Genomic DNA, 27,067 nt, shown 5'->3' on the forward strand with positions numbered 1-27,067 from the left:
GGTTGATGAGTATGGTATCTTACTCCTGTTTCCTTTTTTTCTTTGTTGGCTAGGGAGCTCCTAGATAATTGTGTGGCTCACAATTGGCAACTCCATTTAAGTTTTGTGGTTAAGAGCTTAAGTTGAAGTCATGCAGCTCTGGTCAAGCCCTTGTTCTGCCACCTATTATTTTTGTAACATGGAACAATTTGACTAATTGTTTATATGCATCTTAATGTTCTTTGAGTTTCTCTGAGCTTCCTTCTTATCACCTAAAAAAATTATAATGGCAGCAATTACTTCCCTGTGCTAAAGTGAGCTCTGGTTGCCTAGTGGTAAAAAGCTGTGCTACAATCCTGAAGGTACATGGTTCAAATCTACTAGCTGCTCTGCAGGAGAAGGATGGACAATCTCTTCCCACGTAGCTAACTGTTTCTGAAGATCCACTGAGGGTCAGCTATGGGTCTGGTCTGACTCAACAGTACACAACAACAACATTACCTTATTAGGGCTGGGAGAGTAGAGATGGAGGCTAATGGTTGCTTTCCTGGAAGTTGATATGTACCTAGTTTCTTTCCCATACTTTTCTACAGTTGAAGGGCATAGAAGGGGCAGAAGGCACAGCCTCAAACTCTAACTTTAAAATTGCTTCAAAGTTGCATGGTCTATCTTAACAATGGATGCGTACTTCTATACAATCCATCTTCTCATTTGCATTAAAATTACAGCCAATGTGTTAGACCATGATTTATGTGAGGACTTTAGGGAGTGGGGCTGTGTTTTCCTGCTGGCAGTGCTCCTGGAAGTACTGCCAGCATGGAAAGGTAGATGAGTTCAAACCTTCCTGCTCACAAAATGAGCAAACTGAGGTCCAGGGACGCATCACTGGCTAGCCCAAGCTCTTCAGCTAGTATGTCTCCCTTCTATCTCCCCCTCAGCCCTTGGTTCCATGCTAGACACTCAGCAAAGACTCTGTATTATTTGAAAAAGAAGCTGTGATATATTCACACAATAGAATACTACACAGCGCTGAAAACAGGAACTCAAAATATTCTAAAAATTGGTGTTCCTGGAGGACATTATGTTGGAGATATTATGCTGAAATATCTCAGTCACAAAAGGACAAATAATGCACAATGTCACTGTTATAAAATAGGACTGACATGGGGGTTTGCGAGGGAAACTAAGAAAAGACAGGAAAGGGGTCCATGCTGGCAAGGTGACTTTCAGGGCTCTGACATTTGGAAGTAGAGCTCTAGCAGACCCCCAGCTACCTCTAGATGTCGCTAAAGAGGCTATGGGAGAGCACCAGCCATCACCACTACATAGAAGCCAACATATTTATAGCTGGTCCTTAAGACAAAGTAATGTACCCATCTCGGACTTTTGGCTCAAATCATTGCCAGCTGGTAATAAGGTTGAGTCTATAAGAGAATACCTACCCCATCTTTTTAAAGAAACATGAAGTTTCTTTCTTATGATTTCCTTGTATATCTAGGTTCAGAACAATTCTAAACATAGTGTTTCTGAAAATGACAAAGTTAGAATCCATATAAAATGAGGTCTGTTTTCATAAGACAGGATAATCCCCAACTCAAGGAAGCTTAGTGGTGGAGGGTCCTGAGAAAATGGCCTTGTTAGAACCCAGGCATCGCAGGGAGCTCTGGTGGTCAAGTGGTAAAGATGTGCACTTTGAACTCAAAGGCATGCAGTTCGAATCTACCAGGTGCTCCATGGAGAAAGATGGGCAATCTCCTCCCATGCAATTTACTGCCTCTGAAAACACAGTGTAGGGTCATCTATGAGTTGGTTCTGACTCAATGGTACATAACAACAATAACAACAACAGTCAGACACAATACCCACCATTTAAGAAGTCTCGCTGTGTTTCTAAGACTTGATTAATGTCTTGCACCCAGGCCTGCTGGATGTCGGCATTGGCGGCCTGCAGAATGAGCCTCTCTGACGTCTCCCTGTTCATGAGGGCAAACTTGCAGGGATCATTGTCCACGTTCTCCTCCAGGACCAAGTAATTCATCTGCCAAAAAACCAAGTGAATCCTTTTCATATTTAGGTGACTTTTAAAAAAAATCAGTAATAAATGTTACAATTTCTCAAACTTTTTTGTTTAGGAGAAGTTTCCAAAATCTTATTGCTAGGAGCCATCGAGTCGTGTACAACTCTTGGTGACCTTATGAACAACAGATCAGAACCCTGTCCTATCCTGAGCCATCCTCACACTTCCTGACACACCAGAGCCCACTGTGGCAGTCATCATGTCATCCACATGGTCGAGGGTCTTCCTCTCCTTCACTGACCTTCCGCCCTTCTAAGCATCAGTCCCTCTCCAAGAATCCAAAACTTAGCCTGGATCTAATGGTTTAATGGGCTGGCGTCTGTCTTTGAGCCAATGTGATCCCAGAAAACCTTCAAGACCTTGCTGTAGACTGGCGCTTATTCTTTGCTTTTTCAACCAGATAATCATCATCAACATAACCCTTTGATCTTTACAGCTCAAAATTATTAGGCTGAAAGATCTTCAAGCCACTGGGCCCTGCTCGTTCTGGGGCCTCTGCCTCAGGGAAGCAGCTGGCTTTGCCCAGTTCTTCTCCCCACTGAGTTCTCACCTTGATGCTCCTTTTGAACATGTAGCCTGGGGTGAGGGAGCCCTTCCTGAGCAGTTCACTGAAGATGACAATCTGCTCGAAGAGAAACACACGCCTCTCCTTGGTCCGGGACTGCATGCCCATGTCCAGCTCAATCACATAGAACGTGTCCTGCTGTAGCAGCTTCCCCTGAGCGGTCAGGGTGCCCTGACAGAGAGAGGGATCAGGACAGAGCCGTGAAAAACAAGGCCACTGCACAGCCACTCTCCAGCCACAGACTCTCCCACCCTGACGCCCATAGCTTCCAGCCTCCAGCGAGAGAAGACACTAGGAGGTAGTCACTCATTTAGCCATCACCTGTCTATCAGTTTGTCATGTGGCAATGGGTTAGGTGTTGCTGTGTCCTTGAGGATGGGGAGAGACTGAGTAAGATGGGTTCAATAATGTATACTGCACTGAAACAGAGGAGGGAGAAAACTGTTTAAAAGAGATATATGACTAGGTACTTCTGTCATCACAGGAGTCTAGAGCGAGGGCTACATGGTGGAGGGGACCTGGGGGAGGGTTTGTAAAACAATGAAAGAATCCTTTCTTTTACTTTTCCATAATTTTTGACTCATGTACTTATAACTTGTTAGTCAAATTTGTGTCTTCTAGGTTGCAACACCCCCATGATACATCTTCAAGGATATAAACATGTACAGCCAAGCACAATCAATAAGAGTGCATCTAAATTCCAAAATCAATCTCCATAATAGTCTATGTGTTTCCTACTGCCAAAGGGGCCCTTTAGAGTAGTGAGAGAAGATCTTCACCCTGAAACCCACAGCGTCCCTTTTCAGCAGGAAGTAGCTAAGAGAATACGCCATCCCCTTTTCCTTATGAATGAGGGTGAAGTCTCTCTCAGGGAGGAGTGATAGGGAATGGCAAAGGACACACTGACAAAGGAGATTAATCAGAACTGACTTTGACAAGCACTGAGGCAATTGGACAATTAAAACAGACATTCGGATGGCAGGGAAGAAGAACAAACTGGGGAGGAGGGTGGAGAGAATGGTGCAGCAATTAAGGAGTGAAAGCCCAGAATCCCTGTGAATGTTCACTGAAACTAATAAAATTTAATAAAAAAACAAAACAAAAAAAAACAAAAGCAAGGCCACCAGCATTCCACATGGCAGCAAAGTCACAGTGGATAAGTTTCAGTGGAGCTTCTGGACTAAGGCAGACTTAGAAGAGCCTCAGTGATCTATTGCCAAATATTCGACAAAGACCTCCAAGGATCACAACAGAATATCATGAGATCCTGCTGAAAGATGAGCCCTCTAGGTTGGAAGGAGCTCAAAATACACAGTACTTCTCCCCACCCCCCAGGGCCTTTATTATATCACTGAGCAGTCATGAAGACTGAACAGGGTCTGGTCACCAACTGACTTAATGACAACAAACAAAAGCAAGGACAACATTCCTTACAGGGTCAGCTAAGGCCACTTTCCTGCTCAGTCAAGGATTCTGAAAAGGAAGAAGCAAAAAAAGCAAACTAGGCTCTGAAACTACCAGGAAGTAATTCCAGGAAGATGCCAGAAGGAAGAAAAGTAGAAATTATTAGCTACAAAGAGGTTCAGGGATTATAATTTTGTGTTCTTGTTTTCTATTAAGAGGTGGACAGTAAGTAGGGAGAGCTAGAAGCGCCTTTTCTGTTCTGGGATCTGAACACGATCACGGTCTGCTCCCTGAGGTCTTGGTTAAGGAACTGGGCTCACACTTATCTGTCACCTGAGAAGCCATCTGTGGCCAAAGAAGTTATGCAGGCAAGATCATCAATAATCAGATTAGCTGGGGCCTGCTCTTTTCTTTCTAATCTTAGAATGGAGAAATCCTATAGTCTTAGCCTCCTCAACAGGTAAAGTTCGTGGTACCATAGACAGGATCCTAACTTTCATAAGCTTGTTGTTGTGTACTCCTGAGCCAGAACTAACTCACAGTTGACCCTCCAGTGTAAGGAAATTGCATGGCGGTGTGGGGGGGGGGGAGATTTTTTTCTCTTTCTCCTGGGGAACAGCTAGTGGATTTGAACTGTGTACCTTCGTTCCTCACTGATAACCCATCAGAACTCTCTCTTTTATAAGCTTTTAAATGCCAGGTGTTTTCCTGGGGCCAGTAATAACTTGTAAAATGTCTCTTGCTACTGGTCCATCTGACATCCAGGCAAGAAACTGGAGCCTACTTGGTTTGCCAATTTCTGATCAGATTTTAAGAGACCCCACCACATCTTTTAAGACTCTAGTGGGTTCACAGATGCCACTGAAGATCTCATCTTTTCTCTTGCTCTATAAGATTAACTGAGGCAGCACCCAGGGGCTTCTGAACTGTGCCCTTTCGTGCAAAAGTATGAGTGGTTCTCTGCATGTGAAATCAGATTCCAAACACTACTCAGCACATGGGTCACTTTTCTCTGTTGTTTCTGATAAATGCCTACCCTCTGCTTGAATCATGGCTGCTTTTTGCCAAGGTCAGCAGCTAAACAGGCTTATCTCTATCTGGTCCCAAGTTAATGTTAAGCCAGTGTGACCAGCTAGCCAGGAAAGTTCTAAAGGCTCTATTAGCATTATTACATAAAAGCCAAATCCCCGGGATACAGACCTGCTGAGGCTAAAGAGAAAGCCGGGGGATTGGAAAGGTGGGGATTCTAAGTGAGGCTGTAACTTCTCACGGTCCCAAAGTCACAGACCTCAGAAGGAATGGAGGGACATCCATGACTTCAGGCAGTTAGCTGAAGGAATAAAAAGCAGATTCTCTGGAACTTAATGGAAAAGGGAGACAGTGGTGCTTCTTTGAAAAGAGAAAGGTTTTCCAATCTCCCATGTGTGGCAGTAAGCAGAAACACACACGTATGTACAAGACAGCGCCTGTGAAGTCTAACTTGCGTCAGACTGTATAATGAGATACCATCCTACCCATCAGCCAACAGCTCCTCCAGAGACCAGAGAAACCCAAGTAGGACTGTTCAGAAAACAGGGAACTTTTTAAAATGTAAGAGCAAAAGATTTGTTCAGCATGGCCTCAGCGGGCCTAACTCCTTAAGAACGAGCAGAAGATTTAACCATTATGCTAAAAAAAGACTGTGGAAGAGCTCAGCGTGCATACGCTGGAGTAATCCTGTTCTGAACAGTAAAGAGAACCTCCACACACTTCCTGATCACAGAGAAGCAAGATAAACCAGATAAAATATATAAAACAGACTCGAAAGACAAGAAGGGCTAGAGAGTGTGGCACAACGCCATACAAGACGCATTGCCGTGAAGTCGATTTCTATTCATCGTGACCCTAAAGGATCCCTCGGGGGTTCACAGGACTGCCCTCAGGGCCTCCAAGGACATAAACGTGATGTGAGGAGAGTGCAGCATCTTTCTCCCATCAACGGGGAGGTTTAACAGTGGACCTTAGGGACCTCTGGTGGCCTAGTGGCAAGAAGCTGCACTGCGATCCCAGAGGTACGTAGTTTGAATCCACTAGATGCTCTGCTGGAGAAGGAGGGGCAATCTCCTCCTGTACCAGTCAGATTCGATTTGACGGTACACACCAAAAAAATGAAAGAAAAAACAAAACAAAACAGTGGACCTTTTCGGTATCCGTTGAGTGCAGGACCTCTCACCTGGACTCAAGATCATCACTCTAGAAGTCAACTATACCACTAGTCTGCCTTTTTTTTTTTAATAAAAAAAAATAAATACTAGTTTATTTATAAAATTCGAATACATTGTTTTCCAGACCAGATTCTTCCAATTTGCTTTCATCTCTTTTTTTTTCCAGCTTAGGTCAGTCTAAGTAAAAAAAAAAAAAAATTAAAATAAAAAGCTGTTATATTCATAATTACCTCAACTTCCAGGAATCTTTTTTTTTCTCTTAAGAAAGAATAATGAAATCTTAGGTTACAAGATTTCTGGGAAACAGGATTAAAAGATTCACATCTTTCTCTCAGCCTTTCAACAACTCCTAAGAACCAGTCAATGATTGTATCTGTTCTGTTTCCGCATATTAATATCCAAACAATTATGATTAGCTCACTGATAAAGTTTGCTAATCACAGCTACTTATGAAGTTTAAATTGGAAAAGTCAGTGTGCTCTTCAAAGGACACTTAAAACTGAACCCTGAAGGATCTAGTTGCTTTTTCCCCCCCTAAAACTGGATTTCACTCTTCAAAGAACAGAAATGGGCTGTGATGTTTTAGAAGCTTACACTGTCATTTAACTGAAAGCTCACTACTAGAGAGACAGTTAGGAGTGGCATCCACTTCCTAAAAACATGCCTCCAGAAACTCTATGCACTTTGAAAATTGTCGATAGTTGTAGAGGGGCTTCAGGCCTTTTGTTCATAGTCATGCTCGACTCGAAGACAATCAACAACAACAACTAGATAGACATGCTTGTTTATTAGTACTACCTCAAAAAAGGAAGAAAAAGTATTTCTTTCATAAACTCTATTTCTATCACACAGATGTGCTCTCCTGCACATGCCTACCATTTCTCAAGCAAGAAAGAAGAGGAAAGAGGTTATTGCCAGGTCCAAAAAGGTGCAAAGAACTTTGGGCTTTTCTGACACATCTGGAATTCTGCCTCTCCCTGGTTGACAACTGTGTCGCATCTATGGCACCACGGCCAGACTTCCCGAGGGGATGATCCCCTAGCATCTAAGCCAGTGCAGAGACGGCAAGTGAAGGGGGATGAGGAGACAGAGCACAGAACCTTCAAAGGGCAGAGGCCTGGAAGCCTGAACTCCTGCTGTTCACAAGAGGACACTTACAAGCATCCTTCAGGCTTACCTCAAAGCCCTGCAGGCGTCCCAGATTCATCATGTCATTGCAGCGTTTTGGAACAAGGCACATTAACTCCACAGCTTTCTGTGAGGAAAAGCAACGGTGAGTCAGGTGGAGAACAGCACTCAGGCAAGAAGCTGGTGACATTTCTGTGCTGTGAGACAGGGACTTTACTTCCTCATTCTAGAATGAACCCCAAATCTATTCAGTGGTCTCACCATGACCCTAAAGGGCAGAGTAGAACTCCCCAGAGGGCCCAAGGCTTATATCTTTACTGAAGTAGACTACCACGTCTTTGTCCCACGTGGTGGGTGGTAGGTTATAGCCACCAGCTTTTTTTTTAAGCACTGACCAAGATGAGCACTTTAACCACTTTGCCACCAGGACTTCCTTATCTCAGAATGTTTTTGTGCGCCATCGAGGCAGAAGTGACTTACAGTGGGTTTTCAGGGGCAGTAAGCTGCACAGGAGGAGACTGCCTATCTTTCTCCTGTGAAGCAGCTGGTGGATTCGAGCTGTGTGCCCTTGGGATTACTGCACAGCTTCTTACCACTAGGCCACCAGAGCTCCCACATCTCAGAACATAGACCCTTATTCTGACTGCTTCTGCCCACAGGGGTTTCTGTTCCAGGGGAGGTGTGCTGGTCACCAGCACAGGAATTCCTCATGCGTGAGTGACTGCTTCTGGGGAGTGCTACCAGCCTGGCTATTCCTTACTGGCCCCTGCTTATCAGCTCCCTTTCCTTTTCATATTATCTTTCTTCATTTTGTTGTTTCCTGGTTGCTGAGGCAATAGCTGGACCTGGCTTGTGAAACACCAGAAGTATGTAACCCGAGACAATCCATTAGAACAGTTTGTAACCTCTCAGGTCTAAAATAATACCCATGGGGTCATTGTCTCAAATGACTTCATGGAGGGGGTAATCCTCAAGGGAGGAGGGGTGGAGTATTTTATTTGGTAGAGTCAAATAGGACTTGGATTCATGGATATAATTTCACATGATAGTGGCCAAACTTAAACAGACTCCAACACCACCCTCTTCCATTTTGTGCCTCTGGGAGTCACAAGAAGACTGGAGGTTGAGTTGTGGTCTGGCTCAAGACAGAATTCTCAAGTTCTAAAAACATCTGATGTCTTTATTCACATGTATTATTCCCCATTCTGCCACGTAGGTGTAAGGGGCCCTTCCTGTCGCAATTTGGGAGGAATCAGCCTACAGTCTTGGGCATCTTGTGACAATCTTTTCTCTGTAGACATAGACAACCGACATCATCCCTAAGAACTGCAGGTATGACCAGCAGAAAACTCACCTCAATATCTGAACACTCCAAACCAGCCTTCTCACTGTATCTCAGGAAGTCCTAACAAGTAGGGTAAGCAGGGAAGGGCATAGGGGATGAAGTCAGTTAGTGAAATAGTCAGAGGGCCACAAAAAACTTAGCATCATAAAAATACGGTAATATCTTTATTTATAAGACCTTTATTTCTAGCTGAGATAGTAACAGTTTGCAGTAGGTAAGTCATGAAATGATGAGTCAGATAAGATATAATAATGGAGAGAAAACTTGAGAAATATTGAGTTATGAGAGGAAAGACAGAGTAATAGAGGCAGAGAGAAGAGGACAAACAGAAAGAATGTATTAAGTCCAGGTGTAAGTAGAGAGAAAAGGGGGATTATAAACAACACACACACACACACAAATAAATAAACAACACAAAAATGAGAGAAAGGAAAGTTAATTCTCTCCCATTTATCTCATATTTCAGTAAGATAAATCAAGCTAAACATTTAAAAAGGAAATAAAATACTAGGTATGTATTTATCAAATATTACATAACAATCCAAGGCCTAGTCTTTTCATTTTCTTTCTCCTTCATATCCCATCTTGATTTTAAGCTCTCATTGTGTATTTTTTTTTTAATTGGGGTACAAAAGGCAGTGATTGTGACAAAGAAAGAAAGTAAACTGAAAATAGAATATCAAGTAATAGCTGACTGTTAAGGCAGGAACAGCAGTCATGCATTTTATTTTGGGGCAAAGCTGACACCGTATCTGGTAGACGAGATAAACCTGGCACGTGCTTCTGACCAATTTGGAAGGTGTGGTGGAGACAGAACCCTGGCTGAACTGCTCAGAACTCGGAGCCAGAGAGGGCCCTTCTGCAAGTCGGACCCAAAGCACACAAATCTCTTACCTTGAGGAGCAACTGATATTTTGTTATTCTCTGAATGGGCTTGATGAGGAAGTCACTAAGCGTCAGCCTTTGATTGATCTCCTGTTTCACCTCCTGAAACATAAGGGAAGCTACATTAGATAAAATAAACCAAGGAATTAGGGTGCTCCGAGTCAGGGTTCACACTAAGGGAGACAGAAGATGTCCACATATTTGAAAATGATCCTTAAAACCATCTGCGAAGGAGAATTAGTCTAATCTCTTATTATTATGTATCATCGAGTTGGAACCGACTCAGAACTGACCGTCCAGCTCTCGGAGGGTTTTCAGAGGCAGTAAACAGCATGGGAAGAGACTGCCCATCTTTCTCTCATGTGCATTCTGTGTGTCTTTGGGTTGGCAGTGCAAATCCTTACCACTAAGCCACCAGAGCTCCCCAATCTTGTATTAAGACCATATCATGGCATCACTAAGGAGCCCGGGCAGTACACAAAGTTAGGTGTTGGGCTGCTAACCAAATGACCGGCAGGTCCAATCTACCACAGCTGCTTTGCAGGAGAACCGCCTTGAACCCAGATGGGGGGTGACTAGGACAGAGCTGCCTCAACAGCAGCGGGTGGGTAATAACACCACCGCCTCCTTTTTGCCTTCCTACGAAGTGCTTGCATGTGGAACACTTGGACACCTGGAGATAAAACAGCATGGGTCTGAAGGGCTTCCCTGAGGACCTTCGCCCACAGATCTCTGGCCCTTGCCAAGTGCTGGAGTTCCCTCTCTGCTGGTAAAGAATTCTTTCTGAGCTGCAGCAAAGCAAACACTTTGAGGTGCTTGACAGAACCTCCCGGAAGAGGAGCAGAGACCATCGAGGGGACTGAGAACGTCTCAACAAGGAGGCACATCCTCAGCACGCACGCTCAGCAAGCCTGATGAGGGGGTGTGAGCGGGAGCTGTTCTGGGGTCACTTAAGAAGGCCCAGAGCTTCCTAGTCTGTGTCTCTGTCTTGGAATCGTCCTGCTTCTAAACGGAAGCTTCGCAGAACAATCTGCCTCGGCTCAAGGAGCCACCAGGAACACTAAGCAGCTAACTGTTCCATTGAGGTAGCTTTCTCTGTAGTGCAGGGCTCAACCACCCTGTGTGGTCACCTGCAGGGCGACAGAAGTTCAGACTATTTTTGACTGGTGGGGTTTTAGCCCGAGTTCCCTTACCCCGATCCTGGTTTGAGTAAGGACTGGGTAACTTACCTCAAAGTAGGCATCGTACTCGGCCACGATGTACTCTGAGCGCGGCTTGTTCTGACAGTACCACACGTAGATGTGCAGCTTCCGCTCCTGAAAGGGCACAGAGAGAGGCGTTCTGGCTTCAGGCGTCCTAGGTCTGACATTTAGAGTGCTGTGCTGGACAACACACGGACGGGATGAAGACACGGTCCACTCTTGCAAGCAATCTGTGCTCAGCCCTAACCTCAAAGTTCGGAGTTTACACACACCCACTCATGCTATGGAAGAATGGACTGGCAGCCTGCTTCTAGATCACCATAGCTGGGAACGCTTTGTGGAGCAGTTCTACTCTGGAGCATACAGGGCTGTCATGGATTGTAATTAAGTGGGCAATAGCAGGGGGTTTGGTTTGCAGGTTTTAAGGCTGCTCATTCAAAGATGTACAAGTAAACGGTAGGTAAGCAGTCACCTGCCAAATTGCCCATAAGAATGGGGTGGGGGGAAGAAAACCCAACCAAAAGCACAAAGCAAAGGAGAAACTTCAAAGGGATTGGGCAGGAAGCCAAGTCAGGGAAGAGTAGAAGTGAGTGGCTGAGACATGCAAACAGTTAAGCCTGGGGAGCGGGGTAGGACGGGAGGTGAAGTCCAGCACTCACGTGTTTAATGAAGAGCTGGGCCAATCTGTCTGGCTCCTGAATGCATTTTTCCAGTTCTGCTAGGAAAAAGCTGACAGGAGAGAGCAGAGCAGAGAAGAGAAGGAAGGGACATCACTCAGAGTGGTATCACTTCTTAAAGTTGAGACAGACAATAGATCCCTGCCCACACCAGACCTGTTAGATCAGATACATGGCAGAGGGACATGAGTGCCCTGGACCTGCAGGACACTCAGTCCCTCGGCCCATTGGTCACACTTACTCTTTATGCCAATCATAAATCTGGTGAATATTTCCAAACACGATTTTATCTTTCCCTCGCATGTCCTCAGGGGCACCCTTTTCTTCTATTCTCTTCATGAAGCCCTGCAGCAAGAGAGGGCAATAGTTAAGACAGTATTTTCAGGAGAAAGCCCCACACCACAGTTCTCACTCTCTGGGAGAGTCTGGGGGCAAATGTGTCACAGTTTCTCACCATTAAACCGAACTTTACAGGAATTTATTCATTGAAAGATACAAAAAACTTTTTTTAAATTAACTTTAATAAACATTTACAGAGATTTTGGATTTCCATTCATTCATTGCTGTACTTTTCTCCCTGCCCACCCCTCCCCACCAGTTCGCTCTCCTCTCCAAAAAGAAAAAGAAAAGAAAAATAAAATTCTGGGTCTGTTTCTTTGTCTCTGTACCTCATAAGAAGGCAGAACAAAGAAGAAATGGTCTTTCCCTGCCAAATTAGTCATATTTTTAAATTTTTTAAAATTCATTTTAATGAAAGTTTATAGAGACTTAGGGTTTCCAGTCATTCATTGTTGCACTTTTCTCCCTATCCACTCCCTCCCCCCTCCAATTCACTCTTTTTCTTGAAAAGAAAAATAAAAACTCTTTCATTGTTATGAAGTTAGTCATATTTTTAAAGGCAGATCTTATAATAACAATGTTGTTGTTGCGTACTGTAGAGTCAGAACCAACCCACAGCTGACCCCCTGGTGGGTCTTCAGAGGCAGTTAATGGCATGGGAGAAGGTAGCTTATCTTTCTCCCACAGAAAAGTTGCTGGCCTCAAACTATGTGCTTTTGAGATTGCAGTGCAGTTTCTTGCCACTAGGCCACCAGAGCGCATAATGATGATAATACATAATTTTATATTAGAATATAAATTCTTAGTTCTATATAATATGTAATATTAATTATATAATAATAATATTATAACAGACATAGCTAGCCTGGAGACCTTCATCAGTTCCCATTGAGTCAGTTCTGACATACAGGAACCCCGTTTGTGTGTGTGTGTGTGTGTGTGTGTGTGTGTAAAGCTGCGCTCCACTGGGTTTTGTCAACTCATTTTTCAGAAGTAAACCTCCAGTCCTTTTCTCCAAAGTGCTCCCCTGCACTGACTCTAATTCTAAACCTTCTGATTAGCCACTGAGCATGTGAACCATTTACACTGCTTGAGGACTGCTGTGCTCTCCTATAGAACCACATCTCCACTTTAAATGAAAATTCTGGAGTTGTAGGGGAAGCATTTATCCTTATCTGAGGGATGAGAACACTTAGGCACCCGGTACTTGTGTGGCTTGTCTTATAGTCACACCACCAAACTCTGACTTCTGGGTAGTCTCCCAGCCCCCAGGTTCCCAAGCCCTCCTAGGCTGTGCTGTAAGTGGAGACTGTAGCCCCCTTTACCTAATCTAGCCCCTCACGTGAATACCAGTATAACTTCTACATGTTAGGACTCAAGCTCTCTTTGAGCCACGTTAATCTATCTATCTAGGTTCAAGATAAGCAAATATAAAACCTAATTCAGCAGATTTCACACAGAATAGTGATGTTTTGGCCAACTCTGAGGAAGTGGCAAGTGACTGAGGCATTAGACATTCAATTTTTAGACTTTTTATTCCTTCACTTAAAATTATGATTAACAAGAGGGCTCTAAGCTGCCTAAATGATCCATTTTCTTCTTAGTCTTTCTCATCAGAGTGTTTCAGTGCCCTGCGTTGAATCCCTGTGGAGAGTGCATTGTTTTGTTCACGTTCACTGTTAACTGTAGACTGTGCTAATATCACCTTAGCAGTGGGTTTTCTTTGTGTTTCCTTCGGCAGCTATATTCCTTGTCCTGAAATCTAAAGAAATGTCTAAGCCTCAAGGTTCTAGTTGGTGTCCAGCTTCATGCCCACGGTGGTCCTCAGTCCTGAAGAATATCTGTTCATGTGATCAGACCCCAAAGGAAAGCTAAGGAGACAGTAACTTGAGTCTCTAAGACAAGGGGGACTGGACCCTACTCTGATCAAGTAACTCCACATAACGCTGCCCCACTTGGGCTCTAATGTCTAACATCTTACAGTATTTCAAAAGGAGAAGAAAATGATTTATATACTCCACTTGACGCCATCAGGATTCATATTGCCCTTTCTGCAAATATCTGGGTGGAATGAAACATAGTCAGTGAGAGTGAGCACAAGGGGCTGGGAGACCCGCCAGAACCATCTCCTCACCTCCACCACAATCCCCAGGTCCTTGACGTAGTCTTTTTCCGTCTGCACCAGCTCGTTCAGGACAAACCTGAGCAGGAAGTAAAGAATAGTGAGGTTTCCTCATCACAATTTTTTGGTAACACATTTATGAGCTATAATTCACAGGCCATACAATGCACCCATTTAAAACGCATAATTCAATGGTTTTTAGTGTATTCCCAGAGGTACAGTCATCACCAGTCAATTACAGACATTTTTTTCACCACTAGAAGGAAGCCATATCCTTTAGCTATTCTCCTATCCCGTCCTCTGCCCTTAAGTCTCTCTCCAGCCCTGTTGTTATTTGTTGCTGATTGCCTTCCAGTCAGAACGAATTCACTGCTCACCTTCCAGAGAGTGTTCAGAGGCAGCAAATTGCACAAGAGGAGATTGCCCATATTTTTCTTGTGGAACAACTGGTAGATTCAAACCACGTGCCACTGGGTTGGCAACACAGCTCCTTACCTCTAGGCCAGCAGAGCTGCCTAGGCAACCACTACTGTATGTTCTATTTATAAAAATTCATTTATTTGGGACATTTCATATAAATGGAATAATAAAATACGTAGCCTTTTGTGACTGGCGTCTCTAACTTCTTATTTTCAAGAATCTTCCATGTTGTAATAGGCGTCAACACTGTTATTCCATTTCATTGACAAAAAATATTTCATTGTATATAAACACCACATTGTGTCCTTTCACCAAGTAGTAGGCATTTAGATCATCTATATGTTTCACAATGAATTTTCACACGTCAGTCCCAGGAAAGATATTTTCATATCTTTCTTTATGTCAGTAGCAACAAAAGACTCAAAGCCTAGCATCCACGTTTCATACCCCTGAGAAATGTGCTTCCTGGGGTGAAATTTTGTCTCTCATACTTTGGGCATGTTGTCAGGAGGTGCCTGGCCTTAGAAAAAGACATCATGCTGGGAAAAGTGGAGGGTCAGAGAGAGATGAGACCCACAACAAGAAGGATTGAAATCCTGATGGTAACGAGGGCCTCGAGTGTATCAAGGCTGGTGAGAATGGCGCAGGGTCTGGCAAGGTTCAAACCCATGGTTCATAGGTTGCTATGTGTCATACTCAACTTGATGGCACTGAAAAACTTGCAAGAGCTGAAGGTACTGAGGGGGAACTTTCTCCAGAGGGCACAGAGAAGGAAGTTCACACTCAGCATTCTTTCCTATTCTTTATGCTTTGCCCCCTCACTTGAGACTGAAAAGTCATATACTAAGAGGGAAGAATGAAGTCAACAACTGCTTTGACAAAACTAAGCTATGAATGTTTTGAATTCAAGGCATCAACAGATTTTTCCTTCGTTTTGGTTCCATTCTTCTGTGAACAGGAAGAGGCATCATCTGTTTGATAACTAACCTTTAAGGCCCTGAGGCAACAGAATCAAGTGAAGCTTTTTAAAATAGAGAAGCTGCAATTATTCAAACAGGTATCCATGGTGACTGACATGGAAAATCCCCAGTCAGGGCCAGAAAGATTAAGTGCAGACATCTGTAATCACAACTTGGAATGCAGTGCGGGGCAGCCCACCCTCCTCCCAGCTCAGGATTTACCAGCTACAAGGACACTTGCTTTCTGTTTCCTCCTTGTCAACAATTCCTCCTTCTTAGAGCATTTATTATGTGCCAGTTTCTTTACCTGGGTTTTCTCATGCATGAAACAAGGTACATATTGTAAGCCCTATTTTATATGGATGAAAATACTGAGGTAGAAACTAGGTAACTTGCCAAAGATTGCTAAAAGAATGGCAGAGCCGGGATTTGAACTCAACAGTGTAAGACTCCATACACTTCCTGTAGTCTAGTGTTGTCGCTGATTGAGTACCTTTGAGTTGGAACTGACCCATAGCTAACCCTGTAGCTGGTTTCAGAGGCAGTAAATCGCACAGAAGGAGAGAGCTCATCTTTCTTCAGTGGAGTAGTTGGTGGATTTGAACCGTGTGTCTTTGGGATTGCAGTGCAGCTTCTTACCACGAGGCCACCAGAGCTCCCTGGACAACTACATGGACTGGTCTTCTGGAGTCCCTGAGGCCTCAAGCCCAAACATGCTTTATTTTTTTCTGTGAAGTACAAAATGCAGTGTTACAGCTGTGCATGGGACAAGGTACTGTGTGGCTTAACATCATCTGACAGATGATATAAATTTGAAAGAGGCTTGCCCACAGCCATACCAAGTGAGTTTTTGGCCCACGAAGCAGAGTGATAAAATTCCGAGATGTCAAAGGGGGCCCCAGCAAAGGAGCTACAGCCATTTTGAAGCCAGAAAGCAATTAATTTGAAATGATTATTATTATTTTTTAGTCTGAAATTCTTGTTCTCTCCAGCACAGTGCAACTGCCAGATGTGCAGCTCTGGAGTCTGAGGGCAGTGGGAGGGAGCAGAGGCAGTGGCTTCTTTATCAGCATGCCCGGCACTTCCAGCCCACTCCCCGCTCTCATCCAGACAATCACGTGTTTTAGGCCACAGGAAGGAACTGGCAAGGCCAAATAAAAGCATTTAAACATATCTTTAACATAGTCCAAGTTATTGTGGGGGAAAGTGGTAAAAGCAAGCCCACAGGGAAGTTGGAGTGGGAATTATAGGCCTTGGAGATTACATCCAGCTTTGTGTCTGGAGGTATTTTTATCCTATGGTTTGCTGACCCATCGAGGGCTGCCGAAGGCATTTACTTCAGCCTCTAAAGCAGGAGGGTCGTACTAGAGCTAGGGCTCTAGGTTTCTTCCCTTGAAGGAAGGATGAAGTACTTAACAAGTTAGTGATACATGAAATGATACTCTGAAAAACTGCTTGAAAGATCTGAATTATACACGTCAAGACAATGCATGTTTAATTGCCAAATAAATTAAGTAGTTAACAAAGGGATTTTTGCATGGTGGTGGTGGTGCCATTGAGTCGAGTATGATTCACAGTGACCCTATGAACAACCTGTCCTATCCTGTGCCATCCTCACACTCTGTGACACACTTGAGCCACTGTTACAGTCACTAGTCAATCCATCTTGTTGAAGGTCTTTCTCTCTTTCTCTGACCCTTTGTCTTTCCAAGCGTGATGCCCTTTAAATGACCTTTCCATCACCTTTCAATGACCTTTCTGAGCAAGATGTCATTTTCCAAAGAATAACCTCTCCTAGCAACATACTCAAAGTACATGAGATGCGGCTTCGCTAACCTTGCCTCCAAGGAGGACACTGACTAGTTCTTAGGAGTAAAAGTTGTTTATAAACTAAATGTCATTCTTGGTCCAACAAAAATTCTGTCAGCGATGGTTTAGACCTTCTCCTGTCTAGCCTCCACAGGGGGAGAAAACGGCTGGTGTCCCACAGGCACTGCCTCAGGGTATTTGCACCTGCTGTTTGCTCTGTTAAGCACAATCTACCCCATGCCTAATTCTTCACCTCCTTTTGGTTTGGGGCAACGTTGAACCCATTTAAAACTGTAATATGGCCTCTTTCATTTCCCAAGGCCCCTTCTTCTGCTTTATGTTTTCCCACCCCCAGCTTCTGGAGTCATAGTCTATGGACTGCTGTAGTGTTAGCTCAAAAGGGAAGCCTCTCTGTCAGTTTGAATCCACCAGCAGCTACTTGGGAATAAGATGCACAGTGCCATCCTGTGCGATTGACAGCCTCCGAAAGCCTGCTGGAGGGTCAACTGGGAGTCGGTTCTGACTCAACAGCAGCGAGGCTGTAGGTGTTTATAGGCTGCTCAACCTATGTGACCAGAGTAGGAACATGTTCTGCTAAGACCTGCTATCTAATGAGCACGGGTGGCCTGTTTGTTAAAGCATTTGCCTGTTATCCAAGTATCAGTGATTCAACCCACCAACCACTCTACTCCACATGAGAAAGTCTAAGAAGTCTGCTTCCATAAAGCTTGATAGGCTTAGAAAGCCTGCAGGGTAATCCTACTCTGTCCCAGAAGGTTGCTAGGAGTCAGACCCGATGCAGTGGCAGTGGACTTGGGTTTAGCTGCTACCCCAAAGGTCAGTCTGTGCCTTTGGCCTCCCTGATTTTAGCTGTGTTTGGGTTTGACAGAGGACCAGAGCAACAGCTCCAACCCTGGCTCACCCATAAAATAATCAGAGCTGCTGAGGAGAATCTGTGTTGTTCAAGTCTCAGAAAATTTCCCTTTGGGGATAGTATTTGTCTACCTCTATTCTAGTCATTGCCCTTGTGGTGCAGAGGTTAAAGTGTTTGGCTGCTAACTAAAAGGTTGGCAGTTCTATCCCACAAGACCCTCCAGAAAGGAAGATGTGGTAGTATGCATTAGTACAGGTTACATCCGTGCGAACCCTATGGAGCAGGCAGGCCCACTCTCTCCTCGAGGGTGACTGAGTTAGAATCCATTCACCAGCTTCCTTGTGATTCTCCCTTAGTACTCTTAAAGGTGCTGTTGTTAGGTACCCTGGAGTTGACTAGGATTCACAGTGACCCTAGGAGCAATTTATCTACATTTTACCTGATCCTGTGCCGTCCTCACCATCTCTGATATACTTGACCCCACTGTTATGGTCACCATGGCAATCCATCTTGTCAAGGGTTTCCCCTCTCTTTCACCATGTTAGGCCTGGACTAGGGGACCAAGGGGGGAGAATGAAGAATTCAAATGCTGATAGGAAGAGCAAATGGCCTTGGCTGCCTGGCTGAGCTAACAGGCAAACCACTGAGGAATGTAACTCTCCTCCTTCCCTGAAGACTCTGTTATAAAAACCCTCCCCAATAAGTTCAAGCTGTGACTTTCTCATTCTGCATCTCCAGAACGAAGAACCTTACCTGGGGGCTTCCCTATTCCGCCTCTCCTCCCTTTAATAAAGCTGTGTTAAGCTTCTCTGGTTCTCTCTGATTCCTTCCTTAAGTTCACTAACTTAACACACTAGCCTTCCACCTTTCCAAGCATGATGTGCTTCTCCATGGACTGGCCTCTCTTAACAAGCTCAAAATACACTAGATGAAGCTTCACTCTCTTTGTTTCTCAAGAGCACCCTGGCTGAACTTTTTCTAAGACCTATTTGTTTGTTCTGTTGGCACTCCATGGTGGAAGGAGGTCAACAAGGACTGTGAGAGTTTACGTGTATTTGCTCACCTGACACGATGAAGGCAGAGCCCTGCTCTGAACCAGGCCCTGACTGTGATGTTTCCAGCTTTGCTTCCCAGTTAATGAAGTCTTTAATGTACACTCAGCCTACTTACAATATTACATGACGTTCTGACTCATTTTGCTCATCTTCATGTCTCTTATCAAACTAAAAGAGTGATGACTTTCAGGGTGAAGTCTAGACCATTATAAACAGCAAGGAGGGACCCTCCATGCCAGGCCTACCCACCTGTCACTGAAGCTTACAATCCCTTAAATCCTGAGCTTTGACCAAACTCAGAAACTCTGCTTCTAAAGCAGAGCCAAACTCTAAATGACAAAACTATAATATAAGAGAGTTGTGGCTTTATATTAGCAGTGTCCTTTATCAAGTTGATCACCTCAAATAAAAGAAAGCTGACTTTACATCAAGGTCAATAACTCAAGCCTTGCTTGCTATAAATCTCTTTGGTGAAATGGTTAGTAATCTGAATTGTATTTAAACATCAACTGTTTTGGGCAGGTGCCACTGAGTTGGGTATGACCTATAGCGACCCTATGAACAACAGATAGGAACACTGTTCTGTCCTATGCCAGCCAACCTTACAATCTCTGACACACTCAAGTCCATTGTTGCAGCTACTCTGTCAATCAATCTCATTGAAAAAAAAGGTCTTCCTCTCCTTCACTGTCCCTCTATCTTTACCAGCATGATAAATAGCCTCTCTTAGCAACATGCCCAAAGTGTGCGAGATGAAGCTTCACTATCCTTGCTTCCAAGGAGCTAGCTGGGTTCATCTTCTTCGAGACATATTTATTTATTCTTGTGCAATCTATGGAACATTCAGTACTCTCCTCAAACACTACAGTTCAGATATTTTCTTTCTGTCATGCTTATTCACTCTCCAGCTCTCGAATAAATAGCAAGTGATTGAAAAGACCATGGTCTGAATCAGATGCACGTTAGGCCTCAAGCAAACATCACTGCTTTTTAGTGATTTGGAGAGGTCCTTGTCTGCAGACTTACTACCTGTCAGTTTGCTATTTTAGGGGACTGATTTGCATATTGCTAATTACTTTGTCAGATACTCTAGTGTCTGTATTTTTGCTTATTTGCCATTGTTCTAATTAGTCTAGCACTTGTCTGTCAGTTGACTGTGCTGAGACAATTTCTGTGTGCTATGATGCCAAAGCTGTACCACCAGTGTGTCAAATGACCAGAGGGGTCATGGCAGACAGGTTTTAGCTCTCAGATCAAGACAGACTAGGAAGAAGGATTGACCATTTACTTCTTAAATAGCAGGCCTTTGAAAATCTTTTGAACCTATTACCAACTAGTAAAATACCAAAACAAAACAAAACACAAACAAAAAACCCCAACCAACCAAAAACCAACATACAAATTACAGGAAAGGTTCTCTTGGAGCTAAACCAAGACATGCAAAAATGGCAATGTTCAGAGGAGGAAAAGAGATGGCGCCTGGCCTGGTGGCACAAAAGGTTTGGCTGCCTCTTCGCAGGTAGCACTCTCCCACAATTGGTGCAGTCTTTCCTCAGGTGACTCCTCTCAAAATTTCAGCCCCAGTTAGGGAGCCTCAGATGCTACAGACCCATAAGGACAGTCCCACAGGTCCTCCGCTTTGTGGTTTTCCTTTTAGCAGCTTGTTTTAAATGCCTGATGAGCCTGATCACACTTCGTCAGTATCAGCTGCTACCCCACAGAGTACACTTGAGTCTAAAAGTCAGTGACAAAGTGACTTATTGTTTCTCAGTAAGACACAGCACAGGTCTAGGTCCCCTGTTAACTGGAGTCCATCCATGCACCATGTGTGTGTGTGTCCCTGTTCAGTTCTCCCATCACACACCCCAGCCCTGCTCGCTGGCCACCATATAGATGGAACCACACTGAGACTTAGGGAACCACTTACATCCTGCCTCTCAGGGCCTTGGCTTTCTGTTCTTCTTCCAGGTTTCTGGGGGGTGTGGGAGGGGTCATTGCCTCATTCAGACAGCCTGTGGGATCTTTCAAGCTCCCCCGGTAGGAGCCTTCCTCTAGACTCTGCAAAGAGAATAAACAGCTTTAGACATACAGACACTGAAAAGCTGTCTGGGAGGTCTCTTGTCCCCCTCCCCCCACCAGGCCACAGCCAGCTTGAAACGTCAGTACTCCAGGTGGCTCTGAGGGAACCCCAATGTGACTAGAGATTCCCACTTCCCTGCAGCAGACAGCCCAGGGCTGCAGTGTCTCAGGTATCAAGATAAACTTGGTATCGACGTGCCACCAATTTCCAAGACATAATGAGTCAGATGGGCTTATCTCTGGGGAAGAGCTACAGAGGGACAGTGAATTGCTTCAGTTCTACACCACACACACTGTCTGCATAGAGGATCAATTGTAGGATCATTCAATGGGTATTGGTAAAGGGAGGACAGTCATAGGAGAAGTAACTGGAAAATCATATTTTGTTAAGTCACGTACAAGGCTTCTGAAGAAATGAATGAAATTTAGGTAAAAGTCAATGGATTCAGACTTTGGTGAAAACACATTTGGGGAGGTTATTTATTGGAGGTTTTCTGGTTCATTTATTAATCCTTTTCTTTTAACTAAACACCTTTAAGACTGAGAAAGCAACGTAAAGGGACTATTAGTATGGTATTCCAGGAAAAGGATGCCAAATTTTAATCCCAGCCCGAGTGATTTTACAAAAGACAACTAAAATGGTTCCATTTCAGTTTTTCTCAATTTTTAAATGAGATCCCTCAACAGATTTTTAAGGAGACGAAGATGACAGTTGTAAGATGTCTTTGAAAAGTTAAAAATGCCCTATAGTGGTCGAGTCAAATTATTATGCCCATGGACGACACTGTCAGCCATAAGGGTATTCTAAGTCTTACCACTTTTGCAAAGGTTGTGGAAGGAGACCGAGTGACACCGAGTATTTTCTTAATAAGTTGACAGAAAGAATGTGGAAAAACAGTAGGAACTGAGATCAAGGTCAAGCAAGGCAACTGTGGGACAAGGAGATGGGGACAAATGCTAACGACAGTCATAGGCTTTTCCAGTGACTACCAGCCTCGATGACCAAAGGAGAGGCTGTGATGGTTAGCTTTGAAGCCATTGGCTCCAATGTTAAAAACTGTGTTAGTTTTTTTTTTTTTTTAATTTTTAAGAGTGTCATCCAAAAGGCTCCAGCCTGGTCTTAAAACATCTGTACTTGGTATAGATGGCTGCCACAAGTGATCTTAACCACTGGGCTTCAAAAAAAATTAGGTAGCATAAGTGAAAGCCAGAAAAAGAAAATAATAAGCAAATGAGGTGCTATATGGGCCATTACATGAGAACAGGTGGACAGAGAAAAGACTTGAATCTGAAAAACTGAAATCTAAGAAAAAATATCAACCTTCTACCCCCAAATCCACAAAATGTGCCACAGGCCCAACAAGATTTGTTATCAACCTTAGAGGCTAGAATGAGGAGGATAGAGCCTTCAATCTTGAGAGAGAGAATACTTCTTTTAACTCGACATAAAGGTATTTTACAAAACAAGTAACCCACCATGGAAGTTAGTATCCAGAGAAGTGTATAGGCTAAAAATACAAAAAAGGTCAAGAAGGGTTTAGCTAAATTTATCGGCACAGGATCTGCAACCTGCTATTAAGGAAATGAGGGAGTCTGGTGCTGAGGCTTGGAACCCGCTGGACAGGCAGGCCTTCCAGCATGTCCCTCGGTGCCACTGTCACAGACAGGCTCCCAGGCGGATGGACCCAGCTGGAGATTGATCTGATTATAGACCTTTCACTTCCCCTGCCCCTGTCCTCACGGTCTATTACAGCCTTTGTTCAGCATCTTTCTGGCTGACTTGATGGCGACCTCCAGGCCAAGGAAGGCAGCTGATACTTCTGTCCACACAGCTGCCTATGGACAATCCAGCCCTGAGTAGTCCACACCAAACTGTTGGAGAGAATGAAGGGCATCAGAGGAGTCCAAAGTGGAAATTAGCACCATCTCCTTCTGTCTGACCTGTTCTATGAGCAACAAGCCTACATTATTTTCATGGTGGGAGGAGGAGGGCAGGGGCGTTGAGAGATGAAGAAGAAGGACACAAAGAGCCTGCCTACATGATGCTGGGCAATCTGCTTCAAATAACAAGGCTGGCGAAAAACGCTCTGAATAAATCAAGAATGATTTTCTCTCAGGACCTGACTACTACTCCTGCTAGCGTTGGGATCCTGCATTCCAATCAGGGATCAAACCAAATGCACTGCTATCAATTCAATTCCAGTCCACAGTGACTTTATAAGGCTGAGTAGACTTGCTTTACAAACCAGAATGCCATCTCTTTCTCTTGTGGAGCAGTGGCTGTTGTTGTTACATACTGTTGAGTTGGAACCGACCCACAGCTGACTCTCCCATTCCTGACAGTAAATAGCACAGGAAGGGATTGTCCACTCTTCTCCCGTGGAGCACCTGGTGGATTCAAACCATGTGCTTTTGGGATTGCAGTGCAGTTTCTTACCTCTAGGCCACCAGAGCTCCCTAAGCAGGTTTGGATCACCACCTGGCTGTTTCTCTGCTTAACAGCCAAGAGCTTAAGCACCAGGGCTCCTCCTCCTATCAAGGGCAACAAGTTACAGTTATCTGGGATGTTCCTGGGGTAAACAGACAGTGGCGGCTGGCTGATGACGGTGGGTTCTGTCAGCCCTATCCCAGCAGGGCCGAGGAAATCTCAGTAGACAATGGCGAGGGGACAGAAATGCAAACAGGATTCTAATACTGAAATAGCACAGAGCTATTTGTGAGCTCGGTTCCAGAGCATCTCAATAAAACAAGTATCACAGTAAAGGCACTTACATCTTTTTTTTACTTGTTGTTGCTGTTAGGTGCTATCTAGTTGAGTATGACTCAGAGTTAACCTATGATTAACAGATGCCTGTCCCATCCTGCGTTCATGTTGTTCCTGGGGTCACTTGAGTGGTAGTTGACTTTATGGCATCTAACAGCAGAACTCATGTCACCATCATCTAAGCAATTATTATTGAAATATTGGTGTATTTTCTTCTGGATCATTTTTAAAATAATGTCAGTCTAGAACTAAGGTGCACCTGATCTAGGCCATGCTCTTCTGTTTCTTGCTATGACTAGAAAACTGGACAGTGACTAAGGATGACAGATGAATTGATGCCTTTGAGCTGTCGTGCTAAACAAGAGCATTGAAAGGATGACAGAACGCCAAGAGGACAAACAGGTCTGTCCTGGAGAGGGTGAAACGCGGGTGGATTTTGGGAGGCAAGGATTTTGAAGGTCCGTCTCACATGCTTTGGGCATGTTGCCGGCAGGAGCCAGTCCTTGGAGAAGGACATCATGCTTGCAGTGGTGAAAGGTTGGTGCAGGACAGGACGAGATGGATTGACAGAGTCACTGTAGCAGTGGGGTCAGTGTGTTAGAGGTGGTGAGATTGGCTTAGGACAGGGCAAGGTTCAAATCTGTTGTTCATATGGCCATTATTCCAGCATAGTCAGTTCAACAGCACATACAACATATGCAAGCTTAATAAACAGTATCTATCTAATTTTAAGCTCTATTTTTCTTTTCCTCTATGGCCTAGTGATGAGAAGCTTCTGAAATCTCAAATACACCAGCTGCTCCACAGAAGAAAGATGGGCAGTCTCCTTCCGTGAGATTTACTGTCTCCGAAAGCCCACTGGCGGGTCAGCTATGAACTGATTCCAACTCAGTGGTACACAACAACAACAATGCAATCATATCAGAAATGCTTTCCCAAGTCATGAAGTGCTCTTTGGAATACTAAGACTGATCTTTCTAAAACTTAAATTCAGCCATGCTCCGTCCCTTCTTAAAACCTTCCCACTGGTTATCATTGACTGGCCGGAGAAGGTGAAGTTTCTGTCCCTTCATGCTGCATTCATAGCTACCTGTGGCATGGTTTCTACACTCCCCTGTAGGGTTATCTGTTTCTGCTCCTCACATCTTTCACATCTAGCATCTACTCACATGACACAGACGCTGGCTACCCTCTCAGTGCGCCGAAACCCAAACCTCATTGCCGTCAAGTTGATTCTGATTCCCAGCAAACCCATAGGATACAGTAGAGCTGCCTGTGGGTTTCCAACTATAAGTCTCTACAGGTGCAGACTCTTGCATGTTTCCACACTGAGTAACTGGTGAGACCAAACCGCTGACCCTTTGATTAGTGATCCAGTGCCTAACCACTGTGCCGTCAGTGCCCCCACACACGCACCCCATAATAGTCTACTGACACCAAGCAATGTGCAACTTCCTAGGCTGCCCCTCCATCCTCAGTTCACAGTGCTGCCCCTGCACAGAATGCTCCCCATTCATGTACCTCAGCACTTTCTTTTCTTTTCCCAATACTCAGTGCATGTGCCGCTTCTCCCATCAAGTGAGAGCAGAGGAAGGGAATTTTAAGGGCCATGTGATCACAGATCTAGTGGAACTATGTCCATTTAAAATAATGTGCTCACCTGAGCGACTCTGTTACCCATGTGTGTTCAGGTGTTGCTTCCCTCACTATTCTGTGTTTCACACAGATTATGTTTTCTACAAATTGTCATTTTGTGGTAACCTTGCATTTGAGCAAGTCAAGTCTGTGGGCACCCTTTCTCCAGCAGCATGTCATCACGATGTGTCTGTGTGTCCCATTTTTGGTCATTCTCATCCTGTTTAAAATCTCTCATAATGCCATTGCACACTTCATAGACTCCCAAACCAAACCCTTGAGTCAATTATCTAATGGCAGTCCTTCACTGGACTTGTGAACTGTAAATCTGTACAGAAGGAGACTGCCTCGGCCTTCTGTAGAGCAGCTGGTGGATTCGAATAGCAGCCTTTTAATAAACAGCCCAATTCATGACACACTACATTACCACGGCTCTTTTAATAGACTATGATGTAATGTAAATGCCTTTGAGCTGTGGTGCTGGAGAAGAGCACTGTACATCCATGGACGGCCAGAAGTACAAACAAATATATCTTGAAGAAAGTACAGCCAGAGTGCTCTTTGGAGGCAAAGATGGCGAAGCCTCATCCTAGGAGAGGCCATTCCTTGGAGAAGGATATCATGTATGGAGAGGTGAAGGGATGGCAAAAGAGAAGAAGACCCTTAACCAGATGGATTGACCCAGACACAGCAGCATAGCTTTTCAATTTATTTTTTCCTGCCTTTCTTTTTTAAAAAAATAATATTAAAACCTACAAACATGAGAAGATAAAGTAGATAAATGGGATCTTCTAAGAATCAAATCCCTATGCACATCCAAAAACTTCTCCAACAGGGTAAAAAGGGAAGCCATCGATTGGGAAAAAATATTTGGTAATGACATTAGATAAGGGACTTATATCCAGAATTTATAAAATACTTGGGTACCATAACAAGATAAAGGGAAATAATCTAATAGAAAAATGGGCACAGGATATGAAGAGACACTTCACCGAAGAAGACATTCAGATGGCTAACAAGCACATGAAGAAATGTTAAAAATCCCTAGCTCTAAGGGAGATGCAAATCAAAGCAATTATGAGATATCATCTCACCCCAGTAAGAATAGCAAAATATAACAGAACAGCAAGCAACAAATGCTGGCGAGGTTGTGGAGAAACTGGAAACCATTCACTGTTGGTGGGAGTGTAAAATGGTGCAACCCCTGTGGAAGGCGGTATTGTGCTTTCTAAAAAAGTTGCAAATAGAGATACCATTTGACCCAACAATTCCACTACTGGGAATATACCCCAAAGAGACCATAACCGCCCTCCAAGCAGATATATGCACACCCATGTTTATTGTAGCTTTGTTCACAATAGTAAGGAGTTGGAAACAACCTAAGTGTCCATCAACAAACAAATGGGTAGAGAAGCCGTGGTATATTCATACAATGGAATACTACACTGCATTGAAAAACAAGGAACTCATGCAATATTATTCAAAATGGGTGACTCTGGAGGACATTATGCTGAGTGAAGTATCTCAGTCACAAAAGGACAAATA

The 27,067-nt window shown here is 44.0% G+C and overlaps 1 protein-coding gene across 2 annotated transcripts in view; it reads right to left on the reverse strand.

The window, feature by feature from the left end:
• The window catches only part of KALRN (kalirin, RhoGEF kinase), a 797,511-nt gene that overhangs the window by 56,438 nt on the left and 714,006 nt on the right, over window positions 1-27,067 (reverse strand). For both annotated transcript variants that reach the window (XM_006884214.1, XM_006884216.1), the window contains 10 exons: window positions 20,972-21,102; window positions 13,940-14,006; window positions 11,708-11,811; window positions 11,449-11,518; window positions 10,817-10,903; window positions 9,597-9,689; window positions 8,712-8,762; window positions 7,407-7,484; window positions 2,607-2,792; window positions 1,846-2,017 (listed from right to left, as the gene is read on the reverse strand). In XM_006884214.1, coding sequence (XP_006884276.1) covers window positions 1,846-2,017; window positions 2,607-2,792; window positions 7,407-7,484; window positions 8,712-8,762; window positions 9,597-9,689; window positions 10,817-10,903; window positions 11,449-11,518; window positions 11,708-11,811; window positions 13,940-14,006; window positions 20,972-21,102 — 1,039 coding nt within the window. The remainder of the gene's footprint in view (window positions 1-1,845; window positions 2,018-2,606; window positions 2,793-7,406; window positions 7,485-8,711; window positions 8,763-9,596; window positions 9,690-10,816; window positions 10,904-11,448; window positions 11,519-11,707; window positions 11,812-13,939; window positions 14,007-20,971; window positions 21,103-27,067) is intronic.

This window comes from Elephantulus edwardii, unplaced genomic scaffold (genome assembly GCF_000299155.1).
Source record: "Elephantulus edwardii isolate Elephantulus edwardi_28Jun2011 unplaced genomic scaffold, EleEdw1.0 scaffold00032, whole genome shotgun sequence".
NCBI classification, from domain to species: Eukaryota; Metazoa; Chordata; class Mammalia; order Macroscelidea; family Macroscelididae; genus Elephantulus; species Elephantulus edwardii.